Genomic DNA, 20,765 nt, shown 5'->3' with positions numbered 1-20,765 from the left:
TTTTTTGGACATCAAATGACTTTCTAGTGGAGTCTGTTAGGTTGCTTAGGTATCGGAAGCGACAGGAAAAATGCAGATAATTCATGTTCACAGTAGCCGGTCCTCCTTTAAACATAAACGCCACATCTATAGTTCTGATGGACTAAAGCGATCCAAGTTGCACATTGCCCATCTGACGGCCTCCAAGGGTAACAAAAATTTGATTTTCAGTATTCCATATTAATGACCGATTTACAAATTTAATACACTGTTACAAACTACTTATTAAGAAGTATTGAAGATTTAATACAATTAGTCAGGTATTAAAGGTAGAAACTGTGTATATCTCTGGAGGTAGCGTTACTCATGGCGCGAAAATCACCCAGACTGTATTCGTCCAGTATTTGAAAGGAGAGCACGTAGTGACTTCCAACAAACTTTACACTTAATTTCAATTTTTTTCGTAACTCTTTCTCGATGACATCCTTTACATTGTAATGAGAGGGAAAAAAATATTGCTTACTGCGTTTTTAGTCTTCGTGCAGAAAAGCTTCACCATCATACTAGACGTTTTAATTTATTGCTTCATTGCTAGTAACTCTGGTTCGGACCGCATAATGCAGCAATGCAGGTCCCATCCAAATGATTTCACACCACACGACCGAAGTGTGCAGATGTATCATCATGTTGGTACCACACACGCTGTCTCACGACAGTATTCACATATACCACTAAATGTACCTGCAAAATTATATCTTTGTACGACTGATAGTTCAGGAGGTGTGACGTAATAAAGACTCGGAAGAGTGAAAATTACAAGCATAGAAGCTTTACTTGCTTAGCGCCAAATATTTAACACATTAACTCATTTGTAAAGTTTGAAGCTGTTTTAAGGTATCGGGGGCGCAGTCTTTACTGGTAAAGTGTTAACGTCACAGGGAGCCACAAACATCGGCCAAGTGCCGCGCGCCGTTTTCTGCGTGACTAGGCGTTCCGCAATCAAGCAGCGTGCGAGTGGCTGCCTACCTAGCAGGGGCCGCCTGGGGCGCAACAGAAGCGGCTGGTTGCGTGTGTGCGTGGCGGCGGCGGCGGCGGCGTGTTTTGTCCGATCAATAGGGCCCGCCTAGGACGGCGCCGGCCCTGCCAACTCGCCACAGCCGCCCTCGCAAGTCTGGCGCGCACCGTCTCGTCTGCAGAGCCACCGAACAGACTAGGCCGTGCGTAATCACCCTACCAGAGCGTTGCCTTTTCCTCACGGGTTGCGTATCAGAGGCCACCAACGTCACTTTGTTGTCAGTGTGTGGGCAGGACTTATTGATGACCATGTCGTAGATCCGACCCGTGAGAGGTCTTACCCGGTTGTTGGATAAGGTGGCTTTGGACATACATCGTACCGTGTCACTCCAGCAGGACAATAGCGCTCCAGCACACTTCAACAATTTGGTACTTGACCACAAGAAAGACATCTTTTGCGACAAATTGATTGGACGTGGAGGCCCAATAACCTTCCCCTCTCGCTCACCGTGTCTGATACCATTGTGTCTTCATTTATGGGGGTACATGAAAACCATGGGAGACAAGACACGCTTGAGTCACCACGCGATATTGTGGCGCGAAATCAAGTAGCATATGGAGTCACCTGTGATATGCCAGATCTAAAAAAATCCGGAAGTTGTAATTTCTTATCATGTCATAAAAAAAGTTTTGCCATTTCTTATTAGACCCTTTGTTTGCCTATTGTATGTTAAAATCCTTTTCGCCTCTTCAACAGACTGGCGTATCAAATTAAAATTTATTTCACATACTAGTCTATTGACCTCTTCATCTCAAAGTAGCACTTGCAACCTACATCCTCAATTATTTCCTGGATGTACTCCAATCTCTGTCTTCCTCTACAGTTTTTTTCCCCTCTACAGTTCCCTCTAGTACCATGGAAGTCATTCCCTCATGTCTTAGCAGATGTCCTATCATCCTGTACCTTCTCCTTATCAGTGTTTTCCACATATTCCTTTAATCTCCGATTCTGCGTAGAACCTCCTCATTCCTTACCTTATCAGTCCACCTAATTTTCAACATTCGTCTATAGCACCACGTCTTAAATGCTTCGATTCTCTTCTGTTCCGGTTTTCCCACAGTCCATGTTTCACTACCATACAATGCTGTACTCCAGACGTACATCCTCAGAAATTTCTTCCTCAAATTAAGGCCGGTATTTGATATTAGTAGACTTCTCTTGGCGAGGAATGCCCTTTGTGCCATTGCTAGTCTGCTTTTGAAGTCTTCCTTGCTCCGTCATTGGTTATTTTATTGCCTAGGTAGCAGAATTCATTAACTTAATCTACTTCGTGTCCATCAGTCTTGATGTTAAGTTTCTCGCTGTTCTCATTTCTACTACTTCTCATTACCTTTGTCTTTTTTCGATTTACTCTCAATCCATACTCTGTATTCATTAGACTGTTCATTCCGTTCAGCAGGTCACGTAATTCGTCTTCGCTTTCACTCAGGATAGCGATATCATCAGCGAATGGTATCATTTCTTCTGTTACCCATGGTTTCTTCGTAGTTACTTTCTTTGTACCTATGTTTTCCTTCCCAACTTCTATGATGACCCTTTTTAGAGATGTCAATTCCTCTTCAACTATACTGCCTACTGAGCTATTCCTCATTGCTACATCTATAATCTTAGAGTTCAACCGTATCTCCTCATTCCTTAGTACTTCCGTGTCCAACTTCTTTGCGTATTGATTCTTCCTAATGTCTTAAACTTCAGCCTACTCTTCATCAGTACTATATTGTGGTCTGATTACATATCTGCTCAGTCCAGTATCTGATTTCGGAATCTCTGTCTGACCTTGATGTAATATAACTGAAATCTTCCCTATCACCCAGCCTTTTCCAATTATACCTCCTTCTCTTGTGATTCCTGAACAGAGCATTCGCTATTACTAGCTGAAGTTTATTACAGAACTCAATTAATCTTTCTCCTCTCTCATTCCTTGTCCAAAGCCCATATTCTCCAGTAACCTCTTCTTCTGATCCTTCCCCTAAAACTGCATTTCAGTCTCCCATGACTATTAGATTTTCATCTCTCTTTGCATACTGTATTACCTTTGCAATATTCTCATGCACTTTCTCTATCTCTTCATCTTCAGCTTGCGACGTCGGCATGTATACCTAAAATATTGTTGTCGGTGTTGGTTTTCTGCCGATTCTGATAAGAATAACCCCATCAGTGAACTGTTCACAGTAACACACTCTCTGCCCTACCTTCCTATTCATATCGAATCCTATTCCCAGTATACCATTTTCTGCTGCTGTTGATCTTACCCTATACTCATCTGACCAGAAATCCTTGTCTTCTTTCCACTTCACTGACCCCTACTGTATCTAGATTGAGCCTTTGCATTTCCCTTTTCAGATTTTGTAGTTTCCCTACCATGTTCAAGTTTTTGACATATCACGCCCCGAATCGTAGAATGTTACCCTTTCTTTGATTATTCTATCTTTTTCTCATGGTAACCTCCCTCTTGACAGTCCCCTCCCGGAGTTCTGAATGGGGGACTATTCCGGAATCTTTAGCCAACGGAGAGATCATCATGACACCTCATCAATTACAGGCCACATGTCCTGTGGATACACATTACGTGTCTTTGATGCAGTGGTTTCCATTGCCATCTGCCAGCTGAGAAAGAGACAGTCCACCTTTTCGACATAATTTACATGACTTTTAGAGAGTGACTATCTCAGCCGAAATAGTGACAGAATGGCTAGCGTCGCGGCATGTCACTCTTGCATCCCATGTTTGACACTCGATTATTGTTTATATTTTATTTTTATTTTTTTCATTTTTCTATCCATGTCCGTGGAAGGATACTACAGTGATATCTGGTTCACGATGCCACACATTTATTATACGTCTAATATACCTGTGTATGGTATTTTCAGGGGCTACAATCATTTTAATTCTGATATTTTTATATTTCATTCTTATATTAATGCTTATTTTTTATTCTGAACGTTATTTTTCAGAAAGAAGATGACACCTATCGAAGAAAAAAGAAACGTCGTCAAAACTGCTGAAGGTTTCACGTGTTGGCAATAATTTCGCGGCAAACCACGCAGAATAGATCACTTTCCGGAAAACTGGCGCTTGCAGTTGATTATGAATCTAGACACTCTAAGGGATTTCACCAAAAACAAATTCAAATAATTTTCCCTTTCATTTATTGTTTTTTTTAATTAATTTACCAGACATGCAATTAGTAAACAAATAAGGACTGTTGTGGATTGGCAAGAGAGCCAACCCTGTATGAGAGGAAGCCGAAAGGCACGCGATTTAGCTCACGCAGGCTGGCGTGAGGTCTGGAACAGGTCAAGGAAATTAGACTAGCAAAAAAGGACGTTTCTGTGGAATACTTAACTTTAATCCATAAATGGTGAACATCACTCTTGACGGTACATGTTTTACTGCATCAATAGTAACTGGTAATGGCGCCTTGCTAGGTCGTAGCAAATGACGTAGCTGAAGGCTATGCTAACTATCGTCTCGGCAAATGAGAGCGTATTTTGTCAGTGAACCATCGCTAGCAAAGTCGGCTCTACAACTGGGGCGAGTGCTAGGAAGTCTCTCTAGACTTGCCGTGTGGCGGCGCTCGGTCTGCAATCACTTATAGTGGCGACACGCGGGTCCGACGTATACTAACGGACCGCGGCCGATTTAAAGGCTACCACCTAGCAAGTGTGGTGTCTGGCGGTGACACCACAAGGACAACGTTATTTCAATATACATTGGAAAACATTCGTGTAGTAATTTTCTACGGGCGTGGGTAGATAAATGGAAAAACAAAAATAAAAATAGAAATCGGGTTTGGAACACGGGGCTGAACTGTTTACTTGCTTAAAGGCACATAGAGTACCTCGAAAATTTTGACCGTCGTTTTCTCAGAAATGGTCGAGTATCGACGGATAAGCCGAGACATGTGTTTATTTATTTTGACCCCTTTTCTGCAAAGCGAAGTTTCTGGGAAATTAGGTTATGGCAGTTGTCGTATTCGCCTCGTGAGTGTAGATGCATGGGCTGCGCGCCTGAGTCCGATCCAGACAGTTAATTAGCCATATCGATAACACGTCGACGGTAACGAGCCTTAGGCGCAGGGGTGTGGCAGCTGCTAACACAGACTGTACCCCTTGTTAACGACTCCTGGTGTGTTCTGGGCGGCGGTAAACGGCGTGGAGCTGAGCTGAGGGTACGTCTCGGGGACGACGAGCTGTTGGTACGAACCAGGTCAACAGTTCTACCACATGGAGAACTCTTCAGGATACACGTCACAGACTTCCTAACTTGCGCTTGTAGCTCAACATTAGAAGTTAATTTGAATGAAATATTCTCTTCGTGTGAGTTGTTTCGCTATCAGGAAAGAATATTTGAACGAGCTCAAACTTTTGTCTTTGGTAGTCACCGCGGAACTAAAAAAATAATATTGCGGCATCACTTGAAAACAAATTAGTATGTTTATTCTTCCCTAAATAATCTGAAGTAATTACATTTGTTTTCTGTTACCGTAATGTGTAATTATGAGATTATGTCAGTTACTACGTGCTCTATATGTACTCGTACATAAATTTGGTTTTAATCAAGAGCCGTGCAACTTACGTAATATAGCGGTGGCAGCATGTCGCGTGCACCAAACGTCAATAACATGAAAATAAATACGTGGACCAAGCAGAGTGCGCGTTGTGGGTGGCGAAAGGGCGTGTCCGCTTCTGTAACATTCAGAAATAAACACAAAAAGTATTATATACGTTTAGGACGCGTTAGGAGACGTTCTGTGGGTGTGTTATGCTGTGAAGCAGTTTCGATGCCGGACTGTGTCCATCGTACGAACCAGAGCGTAACGTGCCCCCTTAACTGTAATTTATTCTATAAATAACTGGGATAACTGTTCCAGCGTCTCGCCGAAAATTCGAAAAACATTTCGAGAGTGGTGCTACGGAAACGGCACATTTCTTTTGTGTGTCTGTGCATATATATATATTGTGTGTGTGGGAGGAGGGGTTGGAAAATTTGAGAGAAAAAAGAAATCGGTTTAGTTGTATCCTATTAAACAAGTTAACAAGCGGTTTTCCACAATAAAAACTGACATTGGACATGTGGAGCAGCTTCACTAAATTTATGAATTTCTTGTTCGTCTCTTACAATTCGTGTTGACTGACTTCCGCGTCCCTGCCGGGTCGAAGAGCCCCGGTCATAATGTGACTGCTTCAATTTTAAATGTAAAACCGGTCCTCCTTCATTTCCTGCTGTATAATTTATGAATTAATGCACTGAACTCAACAGTGTTTCAATTTCACGCCAATTTTCACATTTAATGCATTTGTAGCTCAACAGTGAAATATTTAAATAAAATGAGCACTTGCTTACTGCATATTTTATGTGAAAAAGATAAAATTTTTGATCTTTAGACTATTTCGTTATCTATTTTTTTAAACACGCTGCATCTACATTTCACAGTAAATAAAAAATCCACTTTCGTCACCATTAAACGCTGCCAGTTTCGAAGGACTTCACTTCGATCTCCAGGCATTTTAACATCGACAGTTACAGGTATATGGCAAACTACAATCAGCTCCCAATATTACTTGGGCTGTGGCGCTTACAAGCTTGGCAACAAAATCCCGATTTTCAACGATGAAATGCCTGAACGTCGAGGATTCGTTTCGAAACCTGGATCGCAGAAAATAAAAGTTGTGAAATGTTTATAGAATAGGTTTTCCATTTTGTAATTATTACACTTTTTCACGAAGGACCAACAGGAATTCAGTAAAAACAGAATCTAGATGAGTTTATTATTTTGTGACTTGTCAGTGGCAGTTATTAATTACAGTTCTTCTTCTGCCAGTATGTCCTTTATAAATGCTAACAATTTCTGAGGGAAAAAGGGACAAAGGAACATAGCGTATTCCGCGCCCTAATGTTCAAGTGAAAACATTTCACGCTAAATAATGATTACCGTCTTCAAGTCCTTTATTATCTGTTAAAATCGAGGCGGGCAACATGTGTTGTTCTTCAGCAACGACAACGGACACAGAAAAAAGCGTATCTGTCGCTCAGTCCACAGTGTAGATGTTGCAACATCGAACGATCGTGACGGAAATAAACATCAGTCCTCTTCGATCTCGAGAAAGAAAACGCCAAAGAGCGGTTACTACAGCGTTTGTTATCGTCGGCAGCTGAAAATTATTCGTTTCGTTTTTCGTTAGTAGATGCTAACCTTTTTTTTGTGCATAATGTATATTCATATACAATACTTCGTAATCAACGCCGCAGCAAGAGCGCGCTTTAAAGAAGAAAATACGGCTGCACTTGGGGACGGCCGTATAATAAATTTATGTATGTATGTATGTAGCTGCCTCGTTTGTCGGGTCGCTAACGCACGCCTGTGTTCGTCTGTGTTCGCAGGACTCGGCCTCCCGGAGAACGCGGGGAAGGACTTCTCTGCGGACGGCCTGGGCTTCAACAAGAAGAAGAAGAAGAAGAGGCGGCACAGGTGCGTGCACTCATAAGCCTCTCCTTCTACTGACATGTAAGCGGCGATCAAAAAGTTTCCGTTCGAACAGTCCAGGGTCGGCATGCCAACCGGGTAAAATCAAAGTGAGCATTGAGGCAATCGTCCCACCAGGACATCAGGTTTGATATACTCGTTTAGTTAAAACATCGTGTCCTGTTGCGTGAAGAAGACTGTAACTGCCTGCTGCACAATCTCATCCAACAGGAATTGGCTAGCCTTCAAGACCTTTTTAAGGAAAGGCGTGATAATCACATGGAGAGAGATCAGGACTTAAGGGAGGGTGCTCGAATGTCTCCCACTTGAGTTCATCAACATCTACATCTACATCCATACTCCGCAAGCCACCTGACTGTATGTGGCGGAGGGTACCTTGAGTACCTCTATCGGTTCTCGCTTCTATTCCAGTCTCGTATTGTTCGTGCAAAGAAGGATTGTCGGTATGCCTCTGTGTGGGCTCTAATCTCTCTGATCTTATCCTCATGGTCTCTTCGCGAGATATACGTAGGAGGGAGCAATATACTGCTTGACTCCTCGGTGAAGGTATGTTCTCGAAACTTCAACAAAAGCCCGTACCGAACTACTGAGCGTCTCTCTTGCAGAGTCTTCCCATGGAGTCTATCTATCATCTCCACAACGCTTTCACGATTACTAAATGATCCTCTAACGAAGCGCGCTGCTCTCCGTTGGATCTTCTCTATCTCTTCTATCAACCCTATCTGGTACGGATCCCACACTGCTGAACAGTAGTCAAGCAGTGGGCGAACAAGAGTACTGTAACCTACTTCCTTTGTTTTCGGATTGCATTTCCTTAGGATTCTTCCAATGAATCTCAGTCTGGCATCCGCTTTACCGACGATCAACTTTATATGATCATTCCATTTTAAATCACTCCTAATGCGTACTCCCAGATAATTTATGAAATTAACTGCTTCCAGTTGCTGACCTGCTGTATTGTAGCTAAACGATAAAGGATCTTTCTTTCTATGTATTCGCAGCATATTACACTTGTCTACATTAAGATCCAATTGCCATTCCCTGCACCATGCGTCAATTCGTTGCAGATCCTCCTGCACCTCAGTACAATTTTCCATTGTTACAACCTCTCGATATACTACAGTATCATCCGCAAAAAGCTTCAGTGAACTTCCGATATTGGCGTAGCTTTTGCTAATAATGATGACTTATGGTGGAGGGCGCTAAACAACAAAGTCATCAGCGTCCGTAAGTTTTGCATTACGACATTTGCGGTATTGGGACGTGCGTTATCATGAAGCCGCTGCACCCCTTGTCGCGCATCATTCCACAACGGCGGCTTCCCATAGATATGGTGCCCCATGTACATTCTTTATTCCCCAGGGGATGTCTACCTGTGTTCGTCCTTCGACAGCCAGAAAAAGATAGCCGCACGTTGGTCCTGTTCTGCCGCATTTGATATTAACGTCGCCGTAGTTCGAGTTTCCACATTTACCGCACGCACGTCGGAAAGACATGAATATCACACTGATCCCTTGCCTACTTGTCGGTGCTTATATACCGAGCCGGCCATTGTAGCCGAGCGGTTCTAGGCGCTTCAGTCCGGAACCGCGCTGCTGTTACGGTCACAGGTTCGAATCCTTCCTCGGGCATGGGTGTGTGTGATGTCCTTAGGTTAGTTAGGTTTAAGTAGTTGTAAGTCTAGGGGACTGATGATCTCAAATATTACGTCCCATAGTGCTTAGAGCCATTTGAACTTTATATACCGACATGGGAGAGGAGTCGCGTTACGTTGAATATACGCTGCGGGGTCGGCCTCAGACGGAAACATTATGATCGCTCAATAGAGAGAGAGAGAGAGAGAGAGAGAGAGAGAGAGAGAGAGAAGTGTCGGAGAAATACTGCATCCTTGTCGTACTCTTATGTTGTCTTCATTGGCTTTGAGTTTATATTTTCCATAACTATAACAATTTCAGTGTTTGTGTATACAGGGTGTTACGAGAAGGTACGGCCAAACTTTCAGGAAACATTCCTCACACACAAAGAAAGAAAACATGTTATGTGAACATGTGTCCGGAAACGCTTACTTTCCATGTTAGTGCTCATTTTATTACTTCTCTTCAAATCACATTAATCATGGAATGGAAACACACAGCAACAGAACGTACCAGCGTGACTTCAAACACTTTGTTACAGGAAATGTTGAAAATCTCCTCCGTTAGCGAGGATACATGCATCCACCCTCCGTCGCATGGAATCCCTGATGCGCTGATGCAGCCCAGGAGAATGGCGTATTGTATCACAGCGGTCCACAATTCGAGCACGAAGAGTCTCTACATTTGGTACCAGGGTTGCGTAGCCAAGAGCTTTCAAATGCCCCCATAAATGAAAGACAAGGGGGTTGAGGTCAGGAGAGCGTGGAGGCCATGGAATTGGTCCGCCTCTACCAATCCATCGGTCACCGAATCTGTTGTTGAGAAGCGTACGAACACTTCGACTGAAATGTGCAGGAGCTCCATCGTGCATGAACCACACGTTGTGTCGTACTTGCAAAGGCACATGTTCCAGCAGCACAGGTAGAGTATCCCGTATGAAATTATGATAACGTGCTCCATTGAGCGTAGGTGGAAGAAACTAAAATGAGCTCTAACATGGAAATTACGCGTTTCCGGACGCATGTCCACATAACATCTTTTCTTTATTTGTGTGTGAGGAATGTTTCCTGAAAGTTTGGCCGTACCTCTTTGTAACACCCTATAGAATCGTTATATAGCATGGGGCAAACAGAAGTGGCCCGGAAAACTGAGTTCCACGGTACAAGGGTACAAAGAAACACAGCAGAGGATTGGGAATACAGTACTAAGCCGACTATAGCGCGTGTTGAAAGTGACCACCTTTCATATCTTGGCACTTTTGGGCCCTGGTCAGCAAGTTGCTGAATGTGAATCGAAGCTGGACTGCTGGAGTTGCTGCAGTCTCATCCGGAATGCTCTGCCGCACTTCTGGAAGACTACAAGGATTGTTGCGATACACCTTAGACTTGTGGGCTCCCTACACAAAGCGATTGCAGACCAGGTGACCTGGGTCGTCAGCTACGTGATATGCAAGTTTCTTGCGTCAGGCTGACTTGGTAGAACTCTGATGCATTATCTGATGAGCGGGCACGTTTCGGAATGTTTTTCGACTTGTGCAAAACAGATCATGTCTGATGCCATTTTCGGACTAAGCGTTGCCGGCACTTTGACACCATAAAACTTTTCAGTAAGCAGCTGACCACACCGTTACCACGACTTTGTTGTCACGTAACTTCCCACGACGAAGACGCTGCTCCATTTGTGTGTCATCGTCCCCTCTGCACTGCTTCACTCACATGCACACAAACCGCACTACGCTCTGAACCGGGAGTACAAATGGTGTGCGCATCACGAGTTGTGGTTATATGCATGCCTTCGCGTCCAATCGTATCCACTCTTCCGGGCCTCTTTTATTTGCCCCACACTGTAGCATTTATGTTTATAGAATATAGAAAATATAATTTCTGTAAAATCAAATTGGTTGTTGTGTGTAGTTAGTCAAGTCATTTTATCTCCTGACGAGTTCTTTATGTAGGAGCACATCTGTGACATTTTCAAAGAAATTTTTGTTTCGTAGATCTCTTTGCTCATTTAGAATATTATTCGGATCCCTTTTCACGTGGTTAAAGATACCTACTGCGTCAACGATGTTGAAATATATGCCTGTGTCAGCTGTGTATAAAATCGGCAGCCACTGTGAGATACCTTTCATTCTTTGAGATGTGTACTGTACGCTGATGGATTATTTTGACTATTACTCACATATTCACAACCTGTCGTTTTAAAATTTCTCTCTGTTCGGCACATATTATGTATTGTTTCACAGATGTTACTTTTAGTTTTTGAACTCCAGATCAAGAAAATATTGTAGATTGGTCTAGTGACGGGCATATGTGTGCTCTTATTGTGTTCTGTGTCCAGAATCCGATTTTTAAAGGACGTACTGGATTATATACACAGTGAATTTCTACATCATCACATCTCTAACCCTTCGCTTCTCTTGTCTTCCGGTTTTCTCACTGTCCGTCATTCAGTATCATACAATGCTTTGCTCCGAAAGTGCATTCTCAGAACTTTCTTCCTAAAGTTCTTCATATGTTATTTTTCTTCCAAGTTGGTTAAATTGCTTTAGTTCATTTACTTCTAGGTCACCAATTTTGGTTTTTCGCCAATCTAAAATGGTTCAAATGGCTCTGAGCAGTATGGAACTTAACATCTGAGGTCATCAGTCCCCTAGAACTTAGAACTACTTAAACCTAACTAAGCTAAGGGCATCACACACATCCATGCCCGAGGCAGGATTCGAACCTGCGACCGTAGCGGTCGTGCGGTTCCAGACTGTAGCGCCTTTAACCGCTCGGCCACTCCGGCCGGCTCGCCAATCTAGTTTGTAAATCTACAAACGCTATAAACATAGGTTTTCCTTTCTTTAATCTATGTTCTAAGGTGAGTGGTAGCGGAATCGTTGCCTCGGATGTTCCTACATTTCTCCGGAATCCAAACTGATCTACCTTTCTTTTCTGTTCTTCTGTAAATAATTCGTGTCAGTACAGCAGTAGTATAGCTAAAATGACAATGTATGAGAAATGTATGTGTAAGACGGTTTTCTTGGCTTTGTGTGCGCAGGACCATCTTCACGAGCTACCAGCTGGAGGAACTGGAGAAGGCGTTCAAGGAGGCGCACTATCCGGACGTGTACGCCCGCGAGATGCTGTCGCTCAAGACGGACCTGCCCGAGGACAGGATACAGGTACCGTGCCGAGCGTTGCACGTATCTAGCGTCTGTGAAAAGGCGACGACAAAACTGAAGGAGACGCCATGCGAGCAGGAGCAACGCAAAAGCTCCATCTTATTCGCAGTTTTGTACATCGATTGAAAGCACGTTGACCCCTCTTACTCCTTTTCGGATTTAAGCTTAGTAGGCCCCTGCGTGTCTGATATGACCTCACTGAATGCCGTGAAAATATTGCTCCTTTTATACAAAATTTTGAGTCATGACTCGTTCTATTATCTGATTTATATACTCAGCAGTAGGAAAGATTTTCATAGTGCAACGAGAAATTTAAAGGGAGTTTGAAGATATATCTTAAGTGAATGCAACGATCAATACACTCTAACCTGCTGATACGATCTGAGAGTTAGCAACAGTCCGCCCTTATAGTGAAGACACGTACAATTAGGAGGTAAAATCTTATTTTGTACTGTCTAACACCCATTCACAGTGAGCACGGATGACTAATTACTCCCAGCATATTCGGTTTCAGTAAGAATGCTCGAAGATCTCAGTAACAAATATCTACCTTATACTTTCAGTAAAATGCATGAAAAAAGTTAAAAATATTTCTGCTGATGGTAGCTTTTCTTAAAAATGGTTCTGCTGGAGGCATCTAGCATTCTCAGTAACGGCAGCAGTGACTTCTTCAAGAGTTCGTGGCGCAACTGGCCGACGGCTTTTCCCAGGAGCAGTTCTCGTACGATGAGTTAGTTCGAGCTTCCGAGTCACGTTCTTCAGCCACAGTGCAGAAAGAGGACATCACCATATTTTCCGTTTACTGTATGCAACTGTAATGAACACTGATCTTGTGTTTTAACCCTACGTCGCCGTACCAGTACCGCCGCCTAACGGCGCGTCATGACACTAATCGTAAAGACAACATAATCCTGCAGCAGGCAGTGTGAACATCTTTCCGATAAATAACATACAGAAATGTTTGGTACGGCACTGAGTGTAGTATATCTTCCCGATTTACTCCCGCTGAACACTGTTAACTGCCGACGTTCCCGCTAGGGGGCATGCATGAATGTGTTATTCCAGCCGTCATCGTGGTGTCGTATTACGATGCAGAGATTGCGCAGTGTTGTTTAAGGTTTCATGAATCCAGATCCGCTGTTACAGATCAGAGCCAATTCAGGACTAAATATCGCAGACTACCACCTCAAAGGCAAACTGTTGTTCATCCGGGCAACTGTTTCACCGAAACTGGCTGTGTATCACATAGGGCCGGCCGTCAGTCTCTGACGCAGCAACCGAACAAGTTCGCCAGTCTTACGTTCGCAGTCTGGGTAAATCAACGAGACACGGCAGCTTGGAATTGAATGTGCCTAGTGTTACAGTGTGGAAGGTATTACAAAAACGCCTGTCATCCAAACCTTGAAAATTAGAAGTGTTACAAGTTTTAAGACAAACCGACGAAGGAAGAGGTTCAAATGGTTCAAATGGCTCTGAGCACTATGGGACTTGACTTCTGAGGTCAGCAGTCCCCTAGAACTTAGAACTACTCAAACCTAACTAACCTAAGGACATCACACACATCCATGCCCGAGGCAGGATTCGAACCTGCAATCGTAGCGGTCGCCCGGTTCCAGACTGTAGCGCCTACAACCGCTCGGCCACTCCGGCCAGCGAAGGAAGAGGACCTGGGTTTTGTGTAGAAATGTGTAACAAAATGCAGACTGAAGATGATTTTCTTGATAAAATTGTGTTCAGTGACGGAGGCTCTTGCCATACCTGCGATAAAGTGCATCGGCATCATGTTCGGATGCGAGGCGAGTAGAAACCACTTCACGTAATAGGCTATGGTAAACGTTTTTTCCAGTGTAATTGTAACAAGAGTTACGTTCCTTTTTTTATTGCCTAGTAGAGTGGAACTGGCGTATGGTACCTGGACATGCTACATCATTAGATAATGTCCCAAATGGACAGACAGACAAACAAATAGAAATTCTAAAAATAATTGTTTTGGCTTCTACTGCTGTTATAAAGATCCCTCATATTACGTTTTCTTAAATATTTCCTACGTGCAGACATCGGCCAGTTACAATTCTATTATACAGGGTGGTCCATTGATAGTGACCGGACCAAATATCTCACGAAATAAGCATCAAACGATAAAACTACAAAGAACGAAACTCGTCTAACTTGAAGGGGGAAACCAGATGGCGCTATGGTTGGCCCGCTAGATGGCGCTTCCATAGGTCAAACAAATATCAACTGAGATTTTTTAAATAGGAACCCCCAGTTTTATTACGTATTCGTGTAGTACGTAAAGAAATATGAATGTTTTAGTTGGACCACTTTTTTCGCTTTGTGATACATGACGCTGTAAAAGTCACAAACGTATTAGTACGTGGTATCACGTAACATTCCGCCAGTGCGGACGGTATTTGCTTCGTGATACATTACCCCTGTTAAAATGGACCGTTTACCAATTGCGGAAAAGGTCGATGTCGTGTTGATGTATGGCTATTGTGATCAAAATGCCCAACGGGCGTGTGCTATGTATGCTGCTCGGTATCCTGGACGACATCATGCAAGTGTCCGGACCGTTCGCCGGACAGTTACGTTATTTAAGGAAACAGGAAGTGCTCAGCCACATGTGAAACGTCAGCCACGACCTGCAACAAATGATGATGCCCAAGTAGTTAATCTGCACATCAGTAACAGACAAATTGCGCGAGAAACGGGAATCTCAAAAACGTCAGTGTTGAGAATGCTACATCGACATCGATTGCACCCGTACCATATTTCCATGCACCAGGAATTGCATGGCGACGACTTTAAACGTCGTGTACAGTTCTTCCACTGGGCAGAAGTGAAATTACGGGACGATGACAGATTTTTTGCACGCGTTCTATTTAGCGACGAAGCGTCATTCACCGACAGCGGTAACGTAAACCGGCATAATATGTTCCATTGGGCAACGGAAAATTCACGATGGCTGCGACAAGTGGAACATCAGCGACCTTGGCGGGTTAATGTATGGTGCGGTATTACGGGAGGAAGGATATTTGGTCCCCATTTTATCGATGATAATCTAAATGGTGCTATGTATGCTGATTTCCTACGTAATGTTCTACCGATGTTACTACAAGATGTTTCACTGCATGACAGAATGGCGATGTACTTCCGACATGATGGATGTCCGGCACATAGCTCGCGTGCGGTTGAAGCGGTATTGAATCGTATATTTCATGACAGGTGGATTGGTCGTCGAAGTACCATACCACGGCCCGCACGTTCACCGGATCTGACGTCCCCGGATTTCTTTCTGTGGGGAAAGTTGAAGGATATTTGCTATCGTGATCCACCGACAACGCCTGACAACATGCGTCAGCGCATTGTCAATGCATGTGCGAACATGACGGAAGGCGAACTACTCGCTGTTGAGCGGAATGTCGTTACAAGTATTGCCAAATGCATTGAGGTTGACGGACGTCATTTTCAGCATTTATTGCATTAATGTGGTTTATACAGGTAATCACGCTGTAACAGCATGCTTTCTCAGAAAAGATAAGTTCACAAAGGTACATGTATCACATTGGAACAACCGAAAAGAATGTTCAAAAGTACCTAAGATCTGTATTTTCAATTTAAAAAACCTCCTTGTTACCAACCGTTCGTCTAAAATTGAGAGCCATATTACAGCGCCATCTATCACAAAGTGAAAAAAGTGGTCCAACTAAAACATTTATATTTCTTTACGTACTACACGAATACGTAATAAAAAATGGGGGTTCCTGTTTGAAAAAACGCAGTTGATATCCGTCTGACCTATAGGAGCGCCATCTAGCGGGCCAACCATAGCGCCAGCTGGTTTCCCCCTTCAAGGTAGACAAGTTTCGTTCTTTGTAGTTTTTTCGTTTGACGCTTATTTCGTGAGATATTTGGCCCGGTCACGAGCAATGGACCGCCCTGTATTTTTAACACCCTGTATACCATAAATTTGGCGACTCTGGGCACAGCCTGTGCAGTAGGTAGATCCTGCGGCTCGACTGTCGTGTTGGCACGTACCAGAGCGAGAGTTTTCCAGGTTCCAGTACTTGGGAACGGGACGTGGACTTTGTAGGCAGCGTGTGGCGCGTCCCTGACCGTAGGCAGAGGCCTTCTGCTCCGTGGCGCCCCTAACCCTTCCGGCCGGCCGGGGCCGGCGCTGCGTGTTTCCGCCCACCCTGCACGCTCCACGCAACAAACACTACGCAGCTGCGACACTATTAGCAGTTGGAGCGGCCAGCCGGCGGGGCGAAGAGGACGCGCCGGAGTGGCCGGGCGCCGCCAGCTGCGTCCTTCCGCCAACAAGGCCACCCGAACGACACCACTCTGGCACGGGAAAAACCGATAGCGCTATGTTAGTTCCGAATAAACGGTATTTTTAGATATTTGTTTGCCCTCGATTACAACGCGTCTTTTTTATTCTTCACTGATAACCGGATAATCCAAAGAAGAGCGGCGCGTTTCGTCACAGGGTTATTTGGTAAGCGTGATAGCATTATGGAGATGTTTAGCAAACTCAAGCGGCAGGCTCTGCAAGAGAGGCGCTCTGCATCGCGGTTTAGATTGCTGTCCAGGTTTCGAGAGGGTGCGTTTGTGGATGAGGTATCGAATATATTGCTTCCCCCTACTTATACCTCCCGAAGAGGTCACGAATGTAAAATTAGAGAGATTCGAGCGCGCACGGAGGCTTTCCGGCAGTCGTTCTTCCCGCGAACCATACGCGACTGAAACAGGAAAGGGAGGTAATGACAATGGCACGTAAAGTGCCCTCCGCCACACACCGTTGGGTGGCTTGCGGAGTATAGATGTAGATAAAAAACCGAAGTATCAATTAGCTGTAGCAGCAGTGCTAGAATTTTTCGTTTTTAAATAAACCTTTTTATTAAAAAAATCGAGTAAATTTTATTCATAAGACTACCATTGCTTTGAATTATCGCTTTGTTATAGGATACGGGAAAAGCGATCAGTGCTATTTTAATAACAATGCCGATAGAAGCGAGCATCATTTCCTGAGACAATAATGTTCCTCTTACTAAGTGGCAAGGCTTGTTGAATAGTACGCATGTACATGGAGTGAGTGAGACTTGCCCATCTGGTTGGTACGCCAGTTTCTTGCTGCCGTCGCGGGGAGTCTGTTGTATTACGAAATGGCACCATCCACCATCTCTAATCTGGAGACGCTTTACGAAGTGATCACTTAACACTTCCGGGCTGAGATGCCGTGGTCCATAAGACTCTCCCCTGACGTTTCGCGTTCGACTGCGGAAGGCATCCTCCGAGGACAATCGGCGAACTGCAACGAGAGCACCTTTTTTTTTGTTTATTGAATTTCGATTCCCCCCGAAGGGGGCGGGCTGGCAGCAGCTTATTATGCCGCTCTGCAGCCTACAGACTTTGTTTTAAAAAGGTGAAGATAATACATAATAAAATCGAAGACTTAAAGGGTAACATGGCGAAGAAATCGTGGAACTTAAAACAGAACAAAGGGATGATGATGCTAATAAAAATACGTACGAAGCAGACAGGTAAAATAATAGACAGAAAATTAAAAAAAAAACACGGCGACAGTCTGGTTTCTGTTCGCAAAGGACATAAAATTCACACCCAGCGACAGCATGGCTTCTGTTCGCAACACGGGAAAAGATGAAACAACACTGAACATTCACTGGAACACTGCGCCAAAATATGACATACCACAGCCGAGAGCACGTGGGGGGAAACTAGACAGATGAGGGGAAGATAAAAAGGGGGAAGGTGAGGAAAAGCGAAGGGGGTGGGACGAGAGCACGAGTGTGCGCCGTATATGTAAGCCATCCAGAGAGCGTCGCTGTCAATCACGTGACGTCGACTGTGCTATGATCTCTGATATTGCCAACTTTCTCAATCGAAATTAATCGATTGTCGCGCTGTTGCTGCAATGTTGACATCCATATCTTATCCAGCTTGATGCCTTCATCTTTTCTATTAAAATTATTACAGTGTTTGTCAATCTCAATGGCTTCTCTGTACATTAGCGCATCCTCGGAGGATGCCTTCCGCAGTCGAAGGCAAAACGTCAGGGGAGAGTCTTATGTATAGACCACGGCATCTCAGCCCGGAAGTGTTAAGTGACGACAACACCTCCCGTGAAAGCCTTCATTCCATGAACTTTACGAAGTGGTTACCAATGAAGTACTCCCTTTAAAAGGTTAAGAACGCGAGCAGCCACAATCACCTTGCGACATCACACAAGGAGTAATGTAGCAATTCATTCATTGTTTAAATTAAAATTTGAAGCCGGCCGCTGTGGCCGAGCGGCTCTTGGCACTTCACTCCGGAACCGCGTTGCTGCTACGGTCGCAGGTTCGAATCCTGCCTCGGGCATGGACGTGTGTGATGTCTTTAGGTTAGTTAGGTTTAAGTAGTTGTAAGATCTAGGGGACTGATGACCTCAGATGTTAAGTCCCATAGTGCTCAGAGCCTTTTGAACCATTTTTGAATACTTTCTTTTTATCTCATTCATATTAAACCACCGTGTACTTCATGTAACTACTGACAGACAGCGACCACGCAGTTCCAAAACGCTGCCAGCAGTCCAGCTAGCATAATGATTGTGTGTAAGGAGGTGAAAAGAATGGCGCAGACCTACAGTAGTCAAGGAACTCCCCATAGGACTCACATTTCTGCAATCAGGCTTAAGCGACGTTTGAGGCGGTGTAACAAGTGACGTCTCTGGACAGTGAATGACTGGAAACCCCTGACGTGGAGTGATTAATCAAGCTATATCCTGTGGCAATCCGATGTAAATGTTTCCGGTTTGGCGAGTGCTTCAAGAACGGTACCTGTCATCATGTGTAGTGCCAAAAGTGAAGTATTGGTGTATTCTTCATGCTTAGGGTGTGGTTCCCCTGTTGCGCTTAACAGAACACTAAGTGCTGGAATAACATTTTACACCATTCGGCACTCCGTACAGTACAGAAGATTTCGGAGTCGTTAATTGTTTGTATCGCGCATCACAGTGCCCCCTGCCACAAAGCAGCACCTCTGAAGTAATGGTTTGTGGGCGGTGAAATTTCTGAAATGGACTGGCGTGTCCAGAGTATTGATCTGAACCAAAAATGCAAATGGCTCCAACCACTATGGGACTTAACATCTGAAGTCATCAGTCCCCTAGACTTAAAACTACTTACACACAATTAACCTAAGGAGATCACACACATCCATGCCCGAGGCAGGATTCGAACCTGCGACGGTAGCAGCAGCGCGGTTCCGGAGAGAAGCGCCTAGAACCGCTCGGCCACAACGGCCGGCGACCTGAACTAAATCGAACACCTTCACGGTCAGTTACAATGTCGACTTCGATCCAGAACCTAGCCTCCAAAATTACTGCATTACCTTCTGTGCTCCTAAGGAAAAATGGGCTGCCATTTCTCGACGGACCTGGAGACAGCTTTTTGAAAATGTCAGGATCATACTTGAAGGAGTATTAATGTCCACAAACTGGTGTGTGCATACTTTTGACCAGATGATGTAGGTCGCTATTCTTAATTTGTTCCTCAAGGTAAATATTACAGCCACTCAAAGTTTGTTGGTAACATATTGTTACAATCTGTATAAAATGAAAGAGATCTGGAACTGCACCAATCCGTTCAAGAGATTCCAGGAGACGTATACGAAGTCCCAAAGTTTTTCTATCCAAGTAGCAGAGAAAGACAAGAATTAAAAGAAAAAAGTTCAGGGAAGCCCAGAGAACGACACACCGACAACAAAGCCTTTAATCTGCGCATTCCACAGCCGGACATACTCGATAGGACAAGTGAAGGGCTACTTGCCACTAGTAATTCTGCCAGTTAGAAAACACTCTACGTCTGCTGTTGTTCATACAGTAGGGAAGTCCCCACAGAAAGTTCCGAGGACCCATAAAACTGCGAAGTGTTGCGAACCCTTTTACGACGTGGCATTAGGCAGCCACAAAGTCTTTAGGACGGAGAATGAGATTAAGCGATAACTGTGCGCGGCCGCAGATATTAAGTAACGGCCGGAGCAGACAGTTTCGGTGCTCCGGGCCACGCCCGCGCTGGCGACGGCCGCTGTGCGCATGCGCCGGCGCTGCTCGCCCAGCCAGCTAGTCGATACGTGATCGACTGCGGCAGGGGGGGAGTCCCCGTCCCCCGTTATCCTGTTAGCCACCACCCTTCCTGCCGCTCCGTGTGCCAGACACGCGTCTTCCACGGGATTATCCCGCCACTACAGCCAAACAAAACGAAGAGTCTAAGTTATCAGGTGACCGTGCAAGGATCTCTTTTTTACTTATGGTAACGATTTGGTAGACGCTTCGTGTCGCTGTTCGTAGATGATGCTCTTGTACGGGCCTGCAGGCTGTCCCATTTAACCTAACTACCCCAAAAAACGTTTTGTCCA

The 20,765-nt window shown here is 44.4% G+C and overlaps 1 protein-coding gene across 1 annotated transcript in view; it reads left to right on the top strand.

Moving 5' to 3' along the window:
• LOC126106146 (visual system homeobox 2-like) overlaps positions 1 to 20,765 on the top strand; it is a 660,811-nt gene that overhangs the window by 499,160 nt on the left and 140,886 nt on the right. The window contains exons 3-4 of the mRNA XM_049912388.1: positions 7,439 to 7,526; positions 12,221 to 12,344. Of these exons, the coding sequence (XP_049768345.1) occupies positions 7,439 to 7,526; positions 12,221 to 12,344 (212 nt within the window). The remainder of the gene's footprint in view (positions 1 to 7,438; positions 7,527 to 12,220; positions 12,345 to 20,765) is intronic.

This window comes from Schistocerca cancellata, chromosome 10, assembly GCF_023864275.1.
Source record: "Schistocerca cancellata isolate TAMUIC-IGC-003103 chromosome 10, iqSchCanc2.1, whole genome shotgun sequence".
NCBI classification, from domain to species: domain Eukaryota; kingdom Metazoa; phylum Arthropoda; class Insecta; order Orthoptera; family Acrididae; genus Schistocerca; species Schistocerca cancellata.
Note: the sequence above shows the minus strand (reverse complement) of the source record. Positions and strands in the feature narration are given on the sequence as shown.